Below are 15,642 nucleotides of genomic sequence, written 5' to 3' on the forward strand. Positions count from 1 at the left end.
AGCCTGTCCCCTAGCGGCCTGAGTGACCGCAGATGTTCTCGTTCCTAGTGGTTGGCTTTTTTTTTTTACAATATTATGTTATCCTTGTTAACCTTAAAGATACCAACAGCCATCAAATGTTGCATGTTGTTGCCAATTTTTAATTGAATGATTGGGGTACTTTAAGAAGTCTAATAATTCTTGTTGAAGAGAGATGTGCATTTTAAGGGGGGAAAGATGAACAGGTATTCAAGGGAAAATATCATGTTCTGGTAATGCACACATTATTCAAAAGGGAATACAATTAGGGGAAGCATTGTTATCAAATGAAGAGCCGTTAATTACATTATCTCTTTATAACTCAATAAATAAACATGTTGGATGTGCGCATTTGATGCAATCCATTCATTTAAATATACAAATAAATAAATCACATATCTACGGCCCTACGAGCGCACTACTTTAAAAGTTGAATGCTCTAGACATTTTATAATCTTCTCGTTCTTGAACTCTGCTGTGATGATCTTCGATTGTGGACTGCCAGTGGTGCGCAGCCAGCTTTGCATCTCGGCCACCTTGCTACCGGGGCCTTGCAGCTGTCCCTCAACAGTCCCTGCCTCCGTGTTCCTGACCCAGCCAACCAAGCCCAGCTTCTTCGCTTCTGCCTGAAAATTGGAAACAATTGATATTTACCAGGAAATCCAGAAAGTGATCAAATTTAAGACTGAATAGTGTGAATGTTAAATTAAGGAAAATATTCGGACATTTTTTATATGGGGGAGATGACAATGTCAGCACATGTGACGGTTATGCATGAGCTTTTCTTACAGCAACAATAACTTGGTATGGTACAGTACTTTTTACTTACCTGAGTGAACTTTCGAAAAAATACACCTTGCACTCTACCAAACACTTCATAATCCACAGAAAGCAGGTCTTCACACGACATAGTGTGCCTAAACAAGGAAAACAATGTCATAATTATACACTCATTAAAACATACTTATGAATGTTATATTTCCTTTCTGCCAAGTCTGTTCCACTAGATTCCACTCAATTATTCACACTAAACATGTAAGTAAGATCATTAGAACAATTTCCAAGAAAAGTGAGTGGCAGGCCATTTCGTTTCATGTGGGGGTTAATAAAACGCCAACCCCTTTATTACAATCCTAAATCGTTCATTAGAACATGTGTCTCATAAGAATGTGTTTCATCACCAGAGAGCACATGAGCATCAGTGATTCCCTGTTTCAGAGAGCTATGCATCACGATTTATTACAATGATTCGAACGACTAACATGCTATTGGTTTCCCACATGAGTCCGAATAATTATGTTTAAACGCATTGAAAACATGCCGTGTTCATTGAGTCGTGCATGTGATGCTCGCACCACGCAACACGGCCTTCAAAAACCTGTGCAGTGAGTCATTCAGTCAAATAACTTTATAACTTAATAACACATTTAATCTAAGAGTAAAGCGAGGAAAACAACAACGAAGATTGATCTTACCAAGAGGATAAGGTTTTAGGGGAACCTGAAAGTGTTCGGTCTGACCATTGACAGCCCGCCGGTGTGCAAAAACAACAACGATCTAACTTCACCGGAAGCGGAAAGGTCACGTGACTCTCGGGTTATAGACCAATCATAGGGCGCTATTAAGTATCACGTTTCTAGGCAACGGATAACAACAGGGCAAATCCTTATCGGACCAGTCTCCAAATATAACGGTGGGTGCAGTTCTTGAAAGTTACCACTTTAACACTCCTTAACACTGAATAGTCGAATTGAAGAAAGATACAATATAAAATGTAATATTTATATATATGATCATAGCCACCATATCTAGGTATATAAAATAATCTAGTTCCACAAGAATCTGCAGCTGAAGGTCAGCAGAACCCTGTGTCAGCTGATATCTACCTCTCGTGATCGTTGCAAACTCTGCATGTCTGTGTTTGTTTGAATCAATCAATTGCTTTTTCTTCATCTGATTGCATCCATTATTATTATCCGGTCAGCAGCAGGCAGCGCTCTGGAAGTTTCAAGTTCAAGCAGCAACATGGACCATTCAAGCATCAACAAACCCAAGATGTTTGACAGCAAACAAAAAGAAAAGATCTGTGAAGAAAAGAGGCATCAGCCATATACACTGGAAAAGTCTCAGCAACCTGGACACACCAATTTTACAAAGTGTACTTCTGCAAAGAAAAATCCAGTCAGCTCTAAGGATGAAGATGTACCTGACGGTATTCCACTGAAGCCTGTCTCCGTCAAGAGAGCAGTCAACCCCAGACCGGGTCACACAGAGGGCCGCCATCGCCTCACTCACGGAGCCACAGGGGTCCAAACATCCCGACATCCGTGGGGAGATCCCGACCAGCTGCCTGATGACCAACGGCGCCAGGCCCACGCCATAAACAACCAACAGCTGATCCTTCAGGAGAAGCTGATGAGGACAGCGCAGGTTTGGAAGACGGCCATCATACAGGACAGGGAGTCTTCAGAGACAGGGTGCAGAGAACCAGGCCGGAGGAGGGATCCCGACTTGAGGACAGAAGGGAGGGCCGGCCATCCACAGGAAGGAAAGAGGGACAAGTGGGACACACAGGAGGGCAAAAAGGTGGAGAAGTTTCCACCCAGGAGGCCAGGGAGAGCGGAGCAGCCCAGCGACTACAAAACAGGAGCAAGCGAACATCTCAGCAGGTGGGCCGACGAGGGCGTGGCAGTGATGGAATCGACCGGCCATAAAGAAAGGGGTAAAAGGAGCAGCGTACAGTCATCGGCCAAAACGAGAGGAGAGTCCCAAGGGGGTCAGGCCAGAGCAAACGAAACAGAGGAAGAGCCGCAGGGGAGGGAGAGGAGCTCCGCGGGGGGTCACGGCTCTCGTGGTGAGAAGGAGCAAGTGGGCCAGAGGCGTTCTGGGCACAGGCACTCGGCAGAAGGTCACGGGCGCTCTGCAGAAGGTCACGGGCGCTCGGCAGAAGGTCACGGGCGCTCGGCAGAAGGTCACGGGCGCTCGGCAGAAGGTCAAGGGCGCTCGGTAGAAGGTCACGGTGGTAGAGAAAGGCCCCCTCCCCAGCGGTCCGGGAGGCCACAAGTGGAAGATCCAATCCCAGAGGAGAAGGCAGAAGCCAGCCTCCAGCTGCTTGCCTGCCAATACTGTGATAGAAAATTTGCAGCCGCAAGACTGGAGAAACACCTGACCATCTGCGAGAGGCTCCACCAGTCTCGACGCAAAGCGTACGACTCCTCTAAACACAGGATCCAAGGGACGGAGATGGAGAAATTCAGGCAACACAGATGCGAGACCGACTCTTCTGAGGTAGTGATCTCATCTGACGCATTATGGATGTTTCATATCTGCACCCACCTTCTCAAGCTTATTTCGAGTGTTTGTTTGTTCTTTTCCAGGTAAAGAAGAGTAGCAGTGGTCAAAAGCCGGCGGCCAATAGGAGCATGCACCTCCAGGGGGGTCTGGAGCAGGTCACATGTCCTCACTGTTCCCGCCGCTTTGCCCCCCGATCGGCGGAGCGACACATACCCTTGTGCGAGAACATCCGAAGCCGCCCTCCTCCTCCTCGTCATCGCTATTAAGCTGTACATTGTGCATTAAAGACTGGTTTGTTGCATTAAAAGTGTGCGTGTGAATTTTAAAGTTCTGCCCAGAAATAAAAAAACAGAACAAAATGTTACAAAATATATCCATGTTTTTTATTTGTTTTCACAAGCATGACACACGTGTGATCGTGGAAGAACTTAACAGTCCACTGTAACAGCACAACAACGTTATTTAAAGGGAAGACAGAAGGGGTTTCTTTCAGGATGAAAACATTACGTTTTTTAAAAAATGAATTATATGCTAATCATAATTGCAGCACCTATCAGTGAGCTATCAAAGGCACTTTAAGCTTTTGTGGGATTGCTTGTTGAGGACACATTTTCGCTCGTAATGAACAAGAAACCGTTCAGTAGCAAACCAAAGACCACACACGTATTTCGGCACTTTAACAATGATGCTAAAAAGTTAACATGTGTAATACACAAGTCTACTAAACAACAGAAGTAGTAAAAAAAAAGGTAAATTAAAAGTTAGTTGTCTTCAAATTGATTTTGAATAATTCAAATTGAGAAATGTCAAAGAGCAAAGACTTAAATAAATTATAACATGAGTTAAGGGTATTCGTTAAATCTTTTGAGTATGCAAAAGATACCCCTGGCATGTACACTGAAAATGATGAGATTATTTAATGACAATGAGTCTAACTACCTTGGTTTCCTCACACAACACATATCCCCTATTAGTGGACATAGATATTGGCTGTTATCCCATCATTTGGCGCTAAAGCTGCATGATGACAGATTAACTCTCATTGTTCTTAGTAATTAAATTGACCTTGCTGTACCCAGATTAAATGGTCAACATGACATGAGACTAACTCAAACAGACCTCCGGATTAAACACCATCTTTTGCAATAAGAAACATTAGGTATTAGACATATCTGATACATAAAGCCCCATGCTATAGTGGCAGACTTTTAGATTATGGAAAAACATTTCGCAAGGGAATATACCAAGGAGCCTTTCAATTAGGTATCAGTGCTGCATTTGAACAAGGTCAATTAGACCAGCAAATCATAAACAGACATTATTTATCAATTTGGTGGAAAATCCAAGAGAAAGACTCCTTGGATTATTTCTCTTTCTTATTGCAATAAACACGGGGGGGGAAACCAAAACGGCTCTGTGATAGCAATATATCTGCTGTTAGCCGACAGCCAGTAATAACAAACAAGCTAAACCATAATCGTGTCGCTAAAGGGCATTTCATTGCGAATGTTGACGTCACATTTAGCCAACCGTGTAATTTGAAACAGAAAAGTTTCTTTCATTACCTGAGCGAAGACTCAGATGCTCTAGTCATCTGATGTAGCCTTAAGGTTCACATGAACACCATGATCCCAGTGTGCCACGCCCTTGCCCAGATCAGAGGTCGTACAGTGTGTGCAGTGTGCAACAACACAGCCGTCTGTGAAAGGCTCCCAATGCACCACTACAACCCACTCGGATGACGTGAGGCATGCACGCGTGTGTGTCTAAGGCATTAAGGTAAATAAAATGTTATTAGCGTACAAGGCAAATGCTTTCCATAATGTGTTTGGAAAATCAGACGTTAAGTCCACTTTGGTTTAAGCGTCAGCAAGGTCAACTAGAGCCTCATTGGTTAGCCACCCTCATGCCACTCATGTGCTCAGGTCAGACGGACATGAAGCGTCTCCCGAGTGGTGCTTCCTCAGCCTCCGGAGGTTCGGATCACGTGATCACGGTGGCGTCCCGTTACTCTTGGTTACCTCCGCCGCGGCGTCCCGTGATGCCAGCCGGTCGATGGCCGTCCAGAGCTTCTCGTTCTCCTTGCGCTGGTCGCTGACCTGTCAGCCGCCGGGCCACACGACAAGCACTCTGATTAGCCAGGGTCAAAGGTCAATCACATGCAGGTGGATTTCCCGAGGAGGGAAGGAAACAACAACTTGGTGTACCTGTTTCTCCAGGGTCTGGATCTTGAGCTCCTGGCGAGCCACCGTCTCCCGCAGCTAGAATCACCAGAATCACAAATGACCAAAATGTTCTAGGCTGGGTCCAGCATAGGGACTAATACTCTGTGGTGCACAAGACACGCATGGTGAGGGACGGTTCGGGGATACAGACCTGGGCAATATCACCTCTGGTTTCACAGTACGGTACTGGATCTGCTTTCTTGCAGTCGGCAACGTCCTCCAGCCCGTTGAAATGATCACAACCCACTCGTTTGGTCTGTGGGCGTCACCAAAGAAGCAGACTTAGCTCAACTACATGCAAGTTCAATCATTATTATCATCTTATTAATATATGCATTGCATGTGTTCAGTCTGCCATCTGTTCAGTGCCGCCACCGGTTGAACTTCAAACCATTTGAAGTCATAATACTATACATTTACATTTGACATTTACATTTAAGGCATTTAGCAGACGCTTTTATCCGAAGCAACTTAGAATAAGTACATTTGTCAGTAGAAAGAGAAATAACAATATATCTCTGTTGGTAGAGTAAGGATGTTCATAGAACCAAGGGCCAAGCACTAACAATCGCTCGGTTAACCCATTCCTTGTATCAAACAAAGATAGCTAAGATAAGACGCTACACAATGCTAAGTAATAGGTTTAAGTGCAAGGATGTACAACACACAATACTATATTGTGTGAACATGTCTTTCTACACAACTAACTCAAATGGACACATGACCCGACGGACTACCGTGAGAGCCCCCCCAGAGGAGAGAGGAGAGAGGAGAGCCCCCTCAGAGGAGAGAGGAGAGAGGAGAGCCCCTCCATAGGAGAGAGGAGAGCCCCCCCAGAGGAGAGAGGGGAGAGGAGAGAGGAGAGCCCCTCCATAGGAGAGAGGAGAGAGGAGAGCCCCCCCAGAGGAGAGAGGAGAGCCCCCCCAGAGGAGAGAGGAGAGAGGAGAACCCCTCAGAGGAGAGAGGAGAGAGGGGAGAGGAGAGAGGAGAGCCCCCTCAGAGGAGAGAGGAGAGAGGAGAGAGGAGAGAGGAGAGCCCCCCCAGATGAGAGAGGAGAGAGGAGAGCCCCTCCATAGGAGAGAGGAGAGCCCCCCCAGAGGAGAGAGGAGAGAGGGGAGAGGAGAGAGGAGAGCCCCTCCAGAGGAGAGAGGAGAGAGGAGAGTCCCCCCAGAGGAGAGAGGAGAGAGGAGAGAGGAGAGAGGAGAGCCCCCTCAGAGGAGAGAGGAGAGAGGGGAGAGGGGAGAGGGGAGAGGAGAGAGGAGAGAGGAGAGAGGAGAGCCCCCTCAGAGGAGAGAGGAGAGAGGGGAGAGGGGAGAGGAGAGAGGAGAGAGGAGAGCCCCCTCAGAGGAGAGAGGAGAGAGGAGAGAGGGGAGAGGAGAGAGGAGAGAGGAGAGGAGAGCCCCCTCAGAGGAGAGAGGAGAGAGGGGAGAGGAGAGAGGAGAGTCCCCCCAGATGAGAGAGGAGGAGAGAGGGGAGAGGAGAGAGGAGAGAGGAGAGCCCCTCCAGAGGAGAGAGGAGAGAGGGGAGAGGAGAGAGGAGAGAGGAGAGAGGAGAGAGGAGAGAGGAGAGCCCCTCCAGAGGAGAGTGGAGAGAGGAGAGTCCCCCCAGAGCAGAGCCCCTCCAGAGCAGAGCCCCTCCAGCTGACCCAGGCCAGGTCTTACCGAGAGGCCTTTCTCGGCGATGGTGACGGCGGCGGCGGCGGCCGTCAGCTCCTGCAACTGCTCGTAAGGAAGAGTCACGCTCTCCGAGTAGTTCGAGGGGCCGTCGGACGCCAGGCCCAGGGAGAGGTCCGGCATGGGGATGAACTCCGCATCCTGGAGCTCCTAGGGACCACAAGAGGAAAGAGGTCAGGGTCATGTCCTCCTCCTCATCGCTTGAGATAAGGAAATGGTAAATGGACTTCATTTATAAAGCCCTTTCCTAACCACTCAAAGCACTTCACAACATTGCCTTACATTCACCCATTCATGCAGACATTCACACACCGAAGGCGGTGTCATCCATGCAAGCCGACAGCCAGCTCAGAGACACCTCGACACTCTGCTAGGAAGAGCCGGGGATCGAACTAGTCACCCTCCAGTGACCAGCCAACCGGCTCCACTTCCTGAGCCACATGAGCTGGATGAAGGGTGGCGGGGGGAAGGGGGGGATGGGGATTGAGGGGGGGCACCTTTAGGAGCCAGGGGGGGCAGGAGCTGTCCCCGGTCTGGCTCTGCGCTGACAGCACCGAGGTGCCCGTCACGCACTCCTCCGCGTTGGCCTCCAGCGTGCCGCCCAGGCCGCGGTCCCGGACGCACGTCTCGGAGCCCTGCAGGTCCAGGTCCAGGGTGGAGGACGACGCCGTCGGGCTGGGGGCTGTGCGTTACCGTGGGAACGAGCGCACAAACACACACAGACAGAGACAGAGACAGACACAAACACACACATCAGACCGAGCCCATGAAGTGATGGGTCACATAAAGTGACGAACAAAACAAAACCAAAATCGGGCGCAGTGTTACCGAACGAGAGGCCGCTGCTGTTGGAGCGGATGGTCTTTGAGTTGAGCACTCGTTCTGTGGGAGGGGAGAGAAGCGAAACAATGAGGCAGTGTCATCTATACCTAGCTGGTGTATGTTGGTGAGCTGATGACTCGCTGACTGGCTTCCGCAAAATGGTTCACCTAGACTCTATAGCCACCCCCCCCCATTACCCGCCGACCCTTCTTATGCACTTATAGTATGTTGTACGTCCTTGCACTTAAACATTTTTACTCAGCATTGTGTAGCAGCTTATCCTAGCTATCTTTGTTTCATATGGCGAATTGGTTAACCTAGAATCTACAACCTTACTGTACCGACAGCGATATATTGCTTCACCTTCTTCTGACAGAGGTACTTACTGTAAGTCGCTTTGGATCAAAGCGACTGCTACATGCCCTTAATGTGAACGTAAATGTATGTACGACCGTACGGGGGAGGACATAAGGGCTGAATACCGACCCCTGATGAGGATGGTATGCCACGCCCGGCAAGAGAGGTCTGGCACGTGGTGCAGGGAGCCGAAGATGGGCCTGGGCAGGGCGGGGCACACCTCCGACCCGAAGCCCTTGTCCGCTGGCATGCCCAGGCGCCCGTTCCCCGCGTTCCCCCACGCAAAGATCTGATTGTCTGGATAGCGGGAGGCAAAGCAGAGCAATCTCAAAACAAACGATGGCCAATATTTTTACAAAAAGTGTTGATTGTAGTGATTAAGAAACCAAATAGTATCAAATACAACCGACAAACCAAAAACACTGATTTGGTAAAACACAAACTGCCTTTATATTGACTTCCTCTTTGTAACCATTACCAATAGAGTTGTGGATCTTACCGTCGGTGGCAGCGATGGTGAATCCGTCCCCACAGGACACTTTGGTCACAGGGTTCCCCCCGAAGGGGCCCATCAACACCTGGACCCCCTGGTGCTTCTTGAAGTCCTTCACGCCCAACTGGCCGTACTTGTTGCAGCCAAACGTAATCAGACGGCCCCTTTCTGCCCATGTGCAACACACGCATGTTAACGCCTTGGAGCATGGCAGCATTTGGTCAGCTATCGAATATTGCAGAGATCATGCCTTCTTTTGTTAAAGTCTTTTTCGTACCGTCAATGGCGGCCGCGTGGGTCTTCCCCTGAGAGATGAGCTGGATCTTGAAGCGGGACAGCTGCTTCACCAGGGTGAGCGTGGTGGTGTACGGGATGCTCTGGCTGGCCTGGTGGAGACATTTGTGGGTCATGTTATGTGGGGTCTTTTGAATGAATGTTCTGCAAAAGACTCAAGACTCACTTGTTCAGAGCTCAGCTAGACTATGTATAGCCTCCCCCCCCCTCCCACTTTGCACTTGGTTCTATAAACATCCTTACTGTACCGACAGCCATACATTGTTTCTTACTCTTTGTTCTGACAAATGTACTCATTGTAAGTCGCTTTTGGTTAAAGTAAATGTAATGTGCATGTAAAATGTAAATGTAATCACCTCTCCGCGATGGTTCTTGAGGCCGGAGATGCCCTGGTTCAGACCCAGCTTGTTGAACTCGTTGTTCCCGCAGGCCAGCACCTTCCCAGCCTCGGTCAGGAAGAAGGTCCCATCGCTGCCGCAGGACACAGAGCACATGATTGCTCCTTTAGGCATCTCCACCTGGAAGAATTAGACATGGGTACTTTTATTTTTGGATGTAGTTTGAACATTTGGATCCGTTAAAAAAAAAGATAATTAATTTAATGAATGTATCTAATCAATGTGAAATTGGATTGGAGGGGATAGGAGGTGATGCTAAGTACATTCAATAATAAAAAAAAAAACTTTAAACTTACTTGCATAGGAGAAGAGAAGTCATCCTCACAGTCTAAGCCCAGGCGTCCTGCAAACAGAGATCAACACAGCTGCTCGAAAATTTTATGTAAACATGAGGCTTGTCTCCCTCTACTGGCGAGCATTAGAACAGCAACAACAAAGCCTGCAGTCGGCGAGCTATCAATTAGAGACAGAGGGATGTGCATTGCTCCTCCAGGACTTGATTTACCAGAGCACTTGATAGTACTTGAGGGGAATGCTCGCTGCTATCAATATTAATCATGGTTTGAACATAATGTACAAACACACAGAGACATTAGACTACTGTAAAAGGATGACGTGGTTTAAGAGGAAAAGTCAGTTTCATGTTGTTAAATACCCATTTGAGATTACATACTGTCCTTAACCACTTAAAAATGTACAGTTTGTAACACATTTAGTGTAAAAAAATCATAAAATTACCACGATATGTGACCAGAGTTTACGGAAACATGATAATTAAAAAAACTGGCTAATCCAACAACAACGCTATAGCCAGTATGCTCTCCTTTAGTATCGTCCTCTTTCAAATCAGCTCCATTACCAGAGACGCATACATGAGCTTATCGATCTACATCTCAGGACTTCTCTTTGCTTGTCATTTTCGAAATAGATACACGTTGCTCGTCTATAAATATAATGTTGCACTTGGCGTGCCATGCGCCTGTGTTTGTTCAGTGGGCTAAACCTGAACCTAGTGTTATTTATTTCATCACCCGTTGCCCTGATTGTCCTTTTATTTCTTGAACATCACTGTCCTTGTCCTGTTGCACTATAGATAAATTCCTATTAGGTTCTGCATAAATGGCAATAAAAAATAATCCTAATCCTAACCTGGCACCCCGTGTGCTTCAGTCTGGGGGGGAGGGGTCTGCGGAGGCAACCTTCTGGAAAGTATTGTGAACATCAACGTTGTGTCAATGTCAAATACTGCACCTTTAACTCCCACCCCAATGTTGGGTATGTCCACAAATACCGGATTATAACTCAGTACCAATGCTGACCCCATGCATGGCAGTGGTATCGTTGGACATGTTACACCTACATGTGGATATACCTATAATCACACATATGGATATTCTAATAAATCCACATCGTTAGCATCATAGCATAATTGCCGAAGTCATATTTTGCCCAAATTGTGATATCTAACCGAACTCTAATCTCGGTTTATCTGGTGTTAACTGAAATTTGAACCGCGTTCTTTCAATCAAATAAAACCCAACATAAATAACACATTTACGAGAAGTGTTAATCTATTTCAGTTTCATCGATTTCTGGTTTTCGGTTGATCCGTGAAGTTAAAAACGAGAATCGATCTTGTTTGGGGGAAAACAGTTTGGATTACCACTTGTTTTAAGAGTGTGTTAGGCGTTTCTTTGGCGGATTTTCATCATGCTAAGAGGCTAACGATACGCTTGCAAGCCGCAACTCCTATCCCCGGCGTCCACGAAGGAAGAGCCGCCAGAGGGGCTTACCGTGCTCCCCGCATCCCCAGGAGTAGATGTCCCCGCGCTGGGTCAGCACCACCACGTGGTTGTCCCCGCACGACACCTGGCGGACGGGCCGCTCCTCGAAGAACTCCAGCAGCACGGGCTCCAGCGCCTGGGGGCCCCGCTCGTTCTCCACGCCTAGGCAGCCGTAGTAGTCCGAGCCAAACATGTACATCTGGTCCTCGTCTGGGGGCAGAGAGCAGGTCCCGGTTCAGCAGCGGGTCACAAGGGAGGGCACCTCACCGCGAGCTACGGCGTTTCACATCAACCTTAGCCTCAAACTTGTTCATCCAGACTCTGCATAGCCTCCCCCCCCGGCACTTAATGTACGCACGTATTTTATGTTGTACATCCTGGCACTAAAAAAAAATAGTACGTAGCATTGTGTAGCATCGTATCATGGCTATCTTTGTTGTATACGGGGAATGGGTTAACCTAGCGATTGTTAGTGCTTGGCACTTGTTTCTATGAACATCCCTTACTGTACCGACAGAGATAAATATCTTTTTATCTTCTACTAACAAATTAACTTATTGTAAGTCGCTTCGGACTTGAGCGTCTGCTAAATGCCTTGAAGGTAAAGGTCACTGTAACCGTCCCGCCAACGCACCCGTCACGCAGGCGGTGAAGTCGGCGCCGCAGGCCACCTGGCGGATGGCCTTGCCCTGGAGACAGTCCACCTTCTTGGGCTGGCGGTAGGACGACTGGTCCCCGTGGCCCAGCTGGCCCACCATCTTGGCCCCGCCCTGGACGTTCTGAAAGGGGAGGGGCGGGGCCGCGGCTCGGTCACAAAGCACTGCGATACATACTGGTGTGTGTCTGTGTGTGGGTGGGACACTTGTGTAAGGTGTGTATGACGTGTGTGTGCGACACGTGTGTCTGTGATGCGTTTGTTTGTGCGGGATGTGTGTGTTATGTGTGTGTGTGTGTATGTGTGCGTGACGTGTGTGAGACGTGTGTGTGAAATGTGTGCGTGAGACGTGTGTGTGTGTGTGACTTATGTGTGAGACGTGCGTGTGTGTAACGTGTGTGTGTGTGTGTGTGAAATGCATGTGTATGTGACATGCGTGTGTGTGTGTGTGTGTGAGTGTATGTGAAATGCATGTGCGTTACGTCTGTGTGAATCATCAACACCGCTCACCGCCCAGGTGTAGAGCTCCTTCTCCACCGTTACCACGGCGAAGTGGTTCTCTCCGGCGCAAACCTGCTGGGCACTGTTGCCCCCCTTGAAGGTGTCTAGCTTCTGGGGCGTGAACTTCCCCCCGCCCCAGCAGTACACCTCCCTGTAGCGCGTGGTCACCACGGCAACCGGGCTCTCCGTCACGTTGCTGAGCCTGAGGAGGCGTCACACGACCGCCCGTTAGAACATGACATCACGGAGTAGATCGTGAAGAGGTGGTAAGAGATAAATGTCAACGCGACACACACAGGGCCGTAGCCAGGATTTGAAAACTAGTAGGTGGGGGGGGGGGGGGGGGGGGGGGGGAGGCTTCAGTTTATATAGATCTCTACAAAAATGACAGAGGTCCGGACCTCGTGACCTCATAGCTAGCTACGGGCATGGACACCCAGCCCGGGCGCAGGACATGCACCCCAAGAAGAACACCACTCACTTTGGCTTCTTCATCGCTGAGTTGAGCAAGGCCACTCGTTCCTCGAGCTCCCTGAAGAAACAAGAGGCATGCGTTGAACTGAAGCAAGACTTTCTGGTTTCAATGGCACACAGAACAAACATCAACAACACCATGGGCTTTAACCAATGATAAACCATCATTAGCTTTAGCCTTCCTGCAGACTTACTGTCTGGAACAGGAGACGACTGGCTGGTCTAGGATCTGGTCGGCCGAGGGTCGCTTCACCGGATCCTGGAGCACAACGAGATCACAAGGATCACACAGTGGCTCGTGAGGCGTTCCTACCCATCACCAGCTCAGTATGACGACCACGACCCTTTGACCTTCCTCTCACCTGGTCCAGACACTCGTACACCAGCCGGATCAGCTCAGGAGAGTACACCTTGTCGTCCACGTCCATAGTCCAGTTGCCCTGGACTATTTTCACGCACAAGTTCAAAGGGTTCTGGATTTACAGCGTTAAAAAACAACAACAACACGTTGGCTCCAATTTGAACAAAGTCCCAGCAGTTAATATAGGATGGATTAGAAACCGAACAAGCAGACTCACTGTGGCGTCAAAGGTTCGGGTCAGTGTTAACACCTCGAAGATGACACAGCCCATGGCCCAGATGTCTGATTTGAAGTCGTACTTGACTCCTTGGCACAGTTCCGGGGACATGTAATACGGTGTACCCACGCACTGCATGTACAACAACGGGGCCATACCGTCAACACTCTTGGACTGAGATGCAGGCAAACCAAATGTGATCGTCCGTCACGAGTTGATGAATGGTTCACTTACCGTCTCAGCCATGGCAAACTGGGAGTCCAGCTTCTTTGCCAGGCCATAATCCCCCAGTTTGATCAGGGTTGTCTTGGTCAGGAAAATGTTTAACGTTTTGATATCTCTGCAAAGTAATCAGAAAGGACGCACTGTTTTTACAATGAGGTGGATCATGTTTAACAGTAAAAAACTGTAAAGAGTGAAGCCAGTGGAAGCCTTTACCTGTGTAGGATCCCAGCCTTGTGAATGTGGGCTACAGCTGAGGCAATTTGGTACAGGAACCAGATTACCATCTAAGCGACAACATTTTATTATTATTATTATTATTATTATTACTACATGTGTTTAATTAACGATACACTTTAGTTACTAGTGTTCTGCATCGTTGCATACCTCCTCTGTGAAAAGCTCCCCCTTCTGTTGGTTGATTTTATCATACAGATTTCCCCCTGGGAACAAATAACCAGGACATTTTTAGAAGCAAGACTCATTACACACTAATCCCAAAGAAATCCAGCATATTTCCCTTCAGAGATTGATAAAGTAATCTATTATCTAGCGAGTTACCACCGTTTTACCATTGCAGTATTCCAACTCAATGAACAAGGTGTCCTTGTCCATGAAGTGATTAAAGTAGGCGATGATGTTGTTGTGCTGCAGGATAGAGAGGATGCTGATCTCGTTCATCACATCTCGGCGCTCTTTCTCCGAGAGGCAGTTCAGCTCCACCTCCTTCCACACGACAAGCGAGTTGTCCTGCGATGTTCAGCACAGTGTGAATACCATAGGTGAACACAGGGCCAAAAGGGCAAGAATTAAAAAAAAAAAAAAAAAAAATTATGGGAACTAGGAGCCACTTAGAGCAGATATTTTAACCACAGTTTGAATGGCATGAGCAATGCGTAGGAAATTAAACGGGTAAAAAAGACCATGATTGGAGTGACGCTTACCTCTGTCCTCCTGTAGAGGGTCGCTTCACCAAACGCCCCTCTCCCAAGAATCCGGATTGGAATGTAATGCAACTTTTCTTCCTCACCACTAAACGTCCCCGACGCGGACCGCCCGCTGGCTACTGACTCGCCGCCCAGGTCCGAGTTGAGCGACGCGTAATGCCTTTCATACTCGTCGAGGGACATTCTGATGGCTATTAATATGGGGACAACAGGACACTAGACCTGTTTTTTTTTGTAAGTAACACAGCTATAAACACTTCTGTTGCGTTTACATATCTGTAATAGGCCTAAAGGATGGTTGATTAGGCATTACGCAGACAAAGTAGAAACTATTGAAAGAATATGTTTGTTAATCGTTGATAGCATAAAGATTAAATCGTGTGGCAGGGTTGCCCCCGCAGTGAGGGAGTCGCACGCAAAACACTCGGGCTCATCTTTCTCAATAAGCATGACACTGTGTGCGTTAAGTCCGACTCCTTCAAGAAACCCGCCCCTACGTGCTAATACGCATACGACAGCAACCCGTAAGCAGAACAACGAGTCAGAAATTAAATCACTTTTCTGATGACGAACACGGTGAAGACAAAGTAGCAGAAGAAAAGACGTCCAAAGCAACGGCGTCCATGGTTTCTATTTCCATGCTCAGACCCGGAAACACTCTGACGTTACAGGAGCTGCTCGGAGAGACCATCAACAGGTTGTGCTGAAACAACGCCCACTAGTGACGATACAGTGGAAACTCAACTCATCTATACGTTTTATTGGTAAAAAAAAAAAGTACTATATTGTAAATACAATAATTATGGAAAATATTTTGCAATGTGCGATATTTATTTACTTTTACTGTAATAGGTGATTTATGGAGATAAGAGAGACATAAAGCAGGTTACCTCAGCCTCCGTCATAG

The 15,642-nt window shown here is 47.9% G+C and overlaps 3 protein-coding genes across 5 annotated transcripts; 1 reads left to right on the forward strand and 2 right to left on the reverse strand.

Moving 5' to 3' along the window:
• Positions 1-124: 124 nt before the first annotated feature.
• Positions 125-1,603, reverse strand: acyp1 (acylphosphatase 1, erythrocyte (common) type). The gene is made up of 3 exons (XM_030356319.1): positions 1,494-1,603; positions 848-935; positions 125-644 (listed from the first exon to the last, which is right to left on the reverse strand). Exons 2-3 carry the CDS (start codon positions 926-928, stop codon positions 426-428), a joined length of 300 nt encoding a protein of 99 aa, XP_030212179.1. The 5' UTR covers positions 929-935; positions 1,494-1,603; the 3' UTR covers positions 125-425.
• A 31-nt stretch (positions 1,604-1,634) lies between these two features.
• Positions 1,635-3,685, forward strand: LOC115543764 (histone transcription regulator 3 homolog). Of its 3 annotated transcripts, none has more exons than XM_030356301.1 (3): positions 1,635-1,711; positions 2,006-3,306; positions 3,396-3,685. In XM_030356301.1, the coding sequence occupies exons 2-3, from the start codon at positions 2,044-2,046 to the stop codon at positions 3,576-3,578; spliced, it is 1,446 nt and encodes a 481-aa protein (XP_030212161.1). In that variant the 5' UTR covers positions 1,635-1,711; positions 2,006-2,043; the 3' UTR covers positions 3,579-3,685. The 3 variants fall into 3 exon arrangements, with proteins under 3 accessions (XP_030212161.1, XP_030212163.1, XP_030212162.1); XM_030356303.1 differs by having other exon boundaries at positions 1,664-1,711; positions 2,009-3,306; XM_030356302.1 differs by having other exon boundaries at positions 1,669-1,711; positions 2,003-3,306.
• On the reverse strand, positions 3,674-15,401 carry nek9 (NIMA related kinase 9). The gene is made up of 23 exons (XM_030356294.1): positions 14,733-15,401; positions 14,361-14,538; positions 14,176-14,231; positions 14,005-14,075; positions 13,801-13,906; positions 13,567-13,698; positions 13,351-13,461; positions 13,183-13,247; positions 12,996-13,046; positions 12,524-12,716; positions 11,993-12,137; positions 11,368-11,568; positions 9,871-9,917; positions 9,533-9,694; positions 9,160-9,268; positions 8,889-9,050; positions 8,519-8,686; positions 8,039-8,092; positions 7,708-7,892; positions 7,199-7,360; positions 5,689-5,793; positions 5,520-5,573; positions 3,674-5,411 (listed from the first exon to the last, which is right to left on the reverse strand). The coding sequence occupies exons 1-23, from the start codon at positions 14,916-14,918 to the stop codon at positions 5,304-5,306; spliced, it is 2,811 nt and encodes a 936-aa protein (XP_030212154.1). The 5' UTR covers positions 14,919-15,401; the 3' UTR covers positions 3,674-5,303.
• Positions 15,402-15,642: the final 241 nt, after the last annotated feature.

Source organism: Gadus morhua, chromosome 5 (genome assembly GCF_902167405.1).
Source record: "Gadus morhua chromosome 5, gadMor3.0, whole genome shotgun sequence".
Lineage (NCBI taxonomy): Eukaryota > Metazoa > Chordata > Actinopteri > Gadiformes > Gadidae > Gadus > Gadus morhua.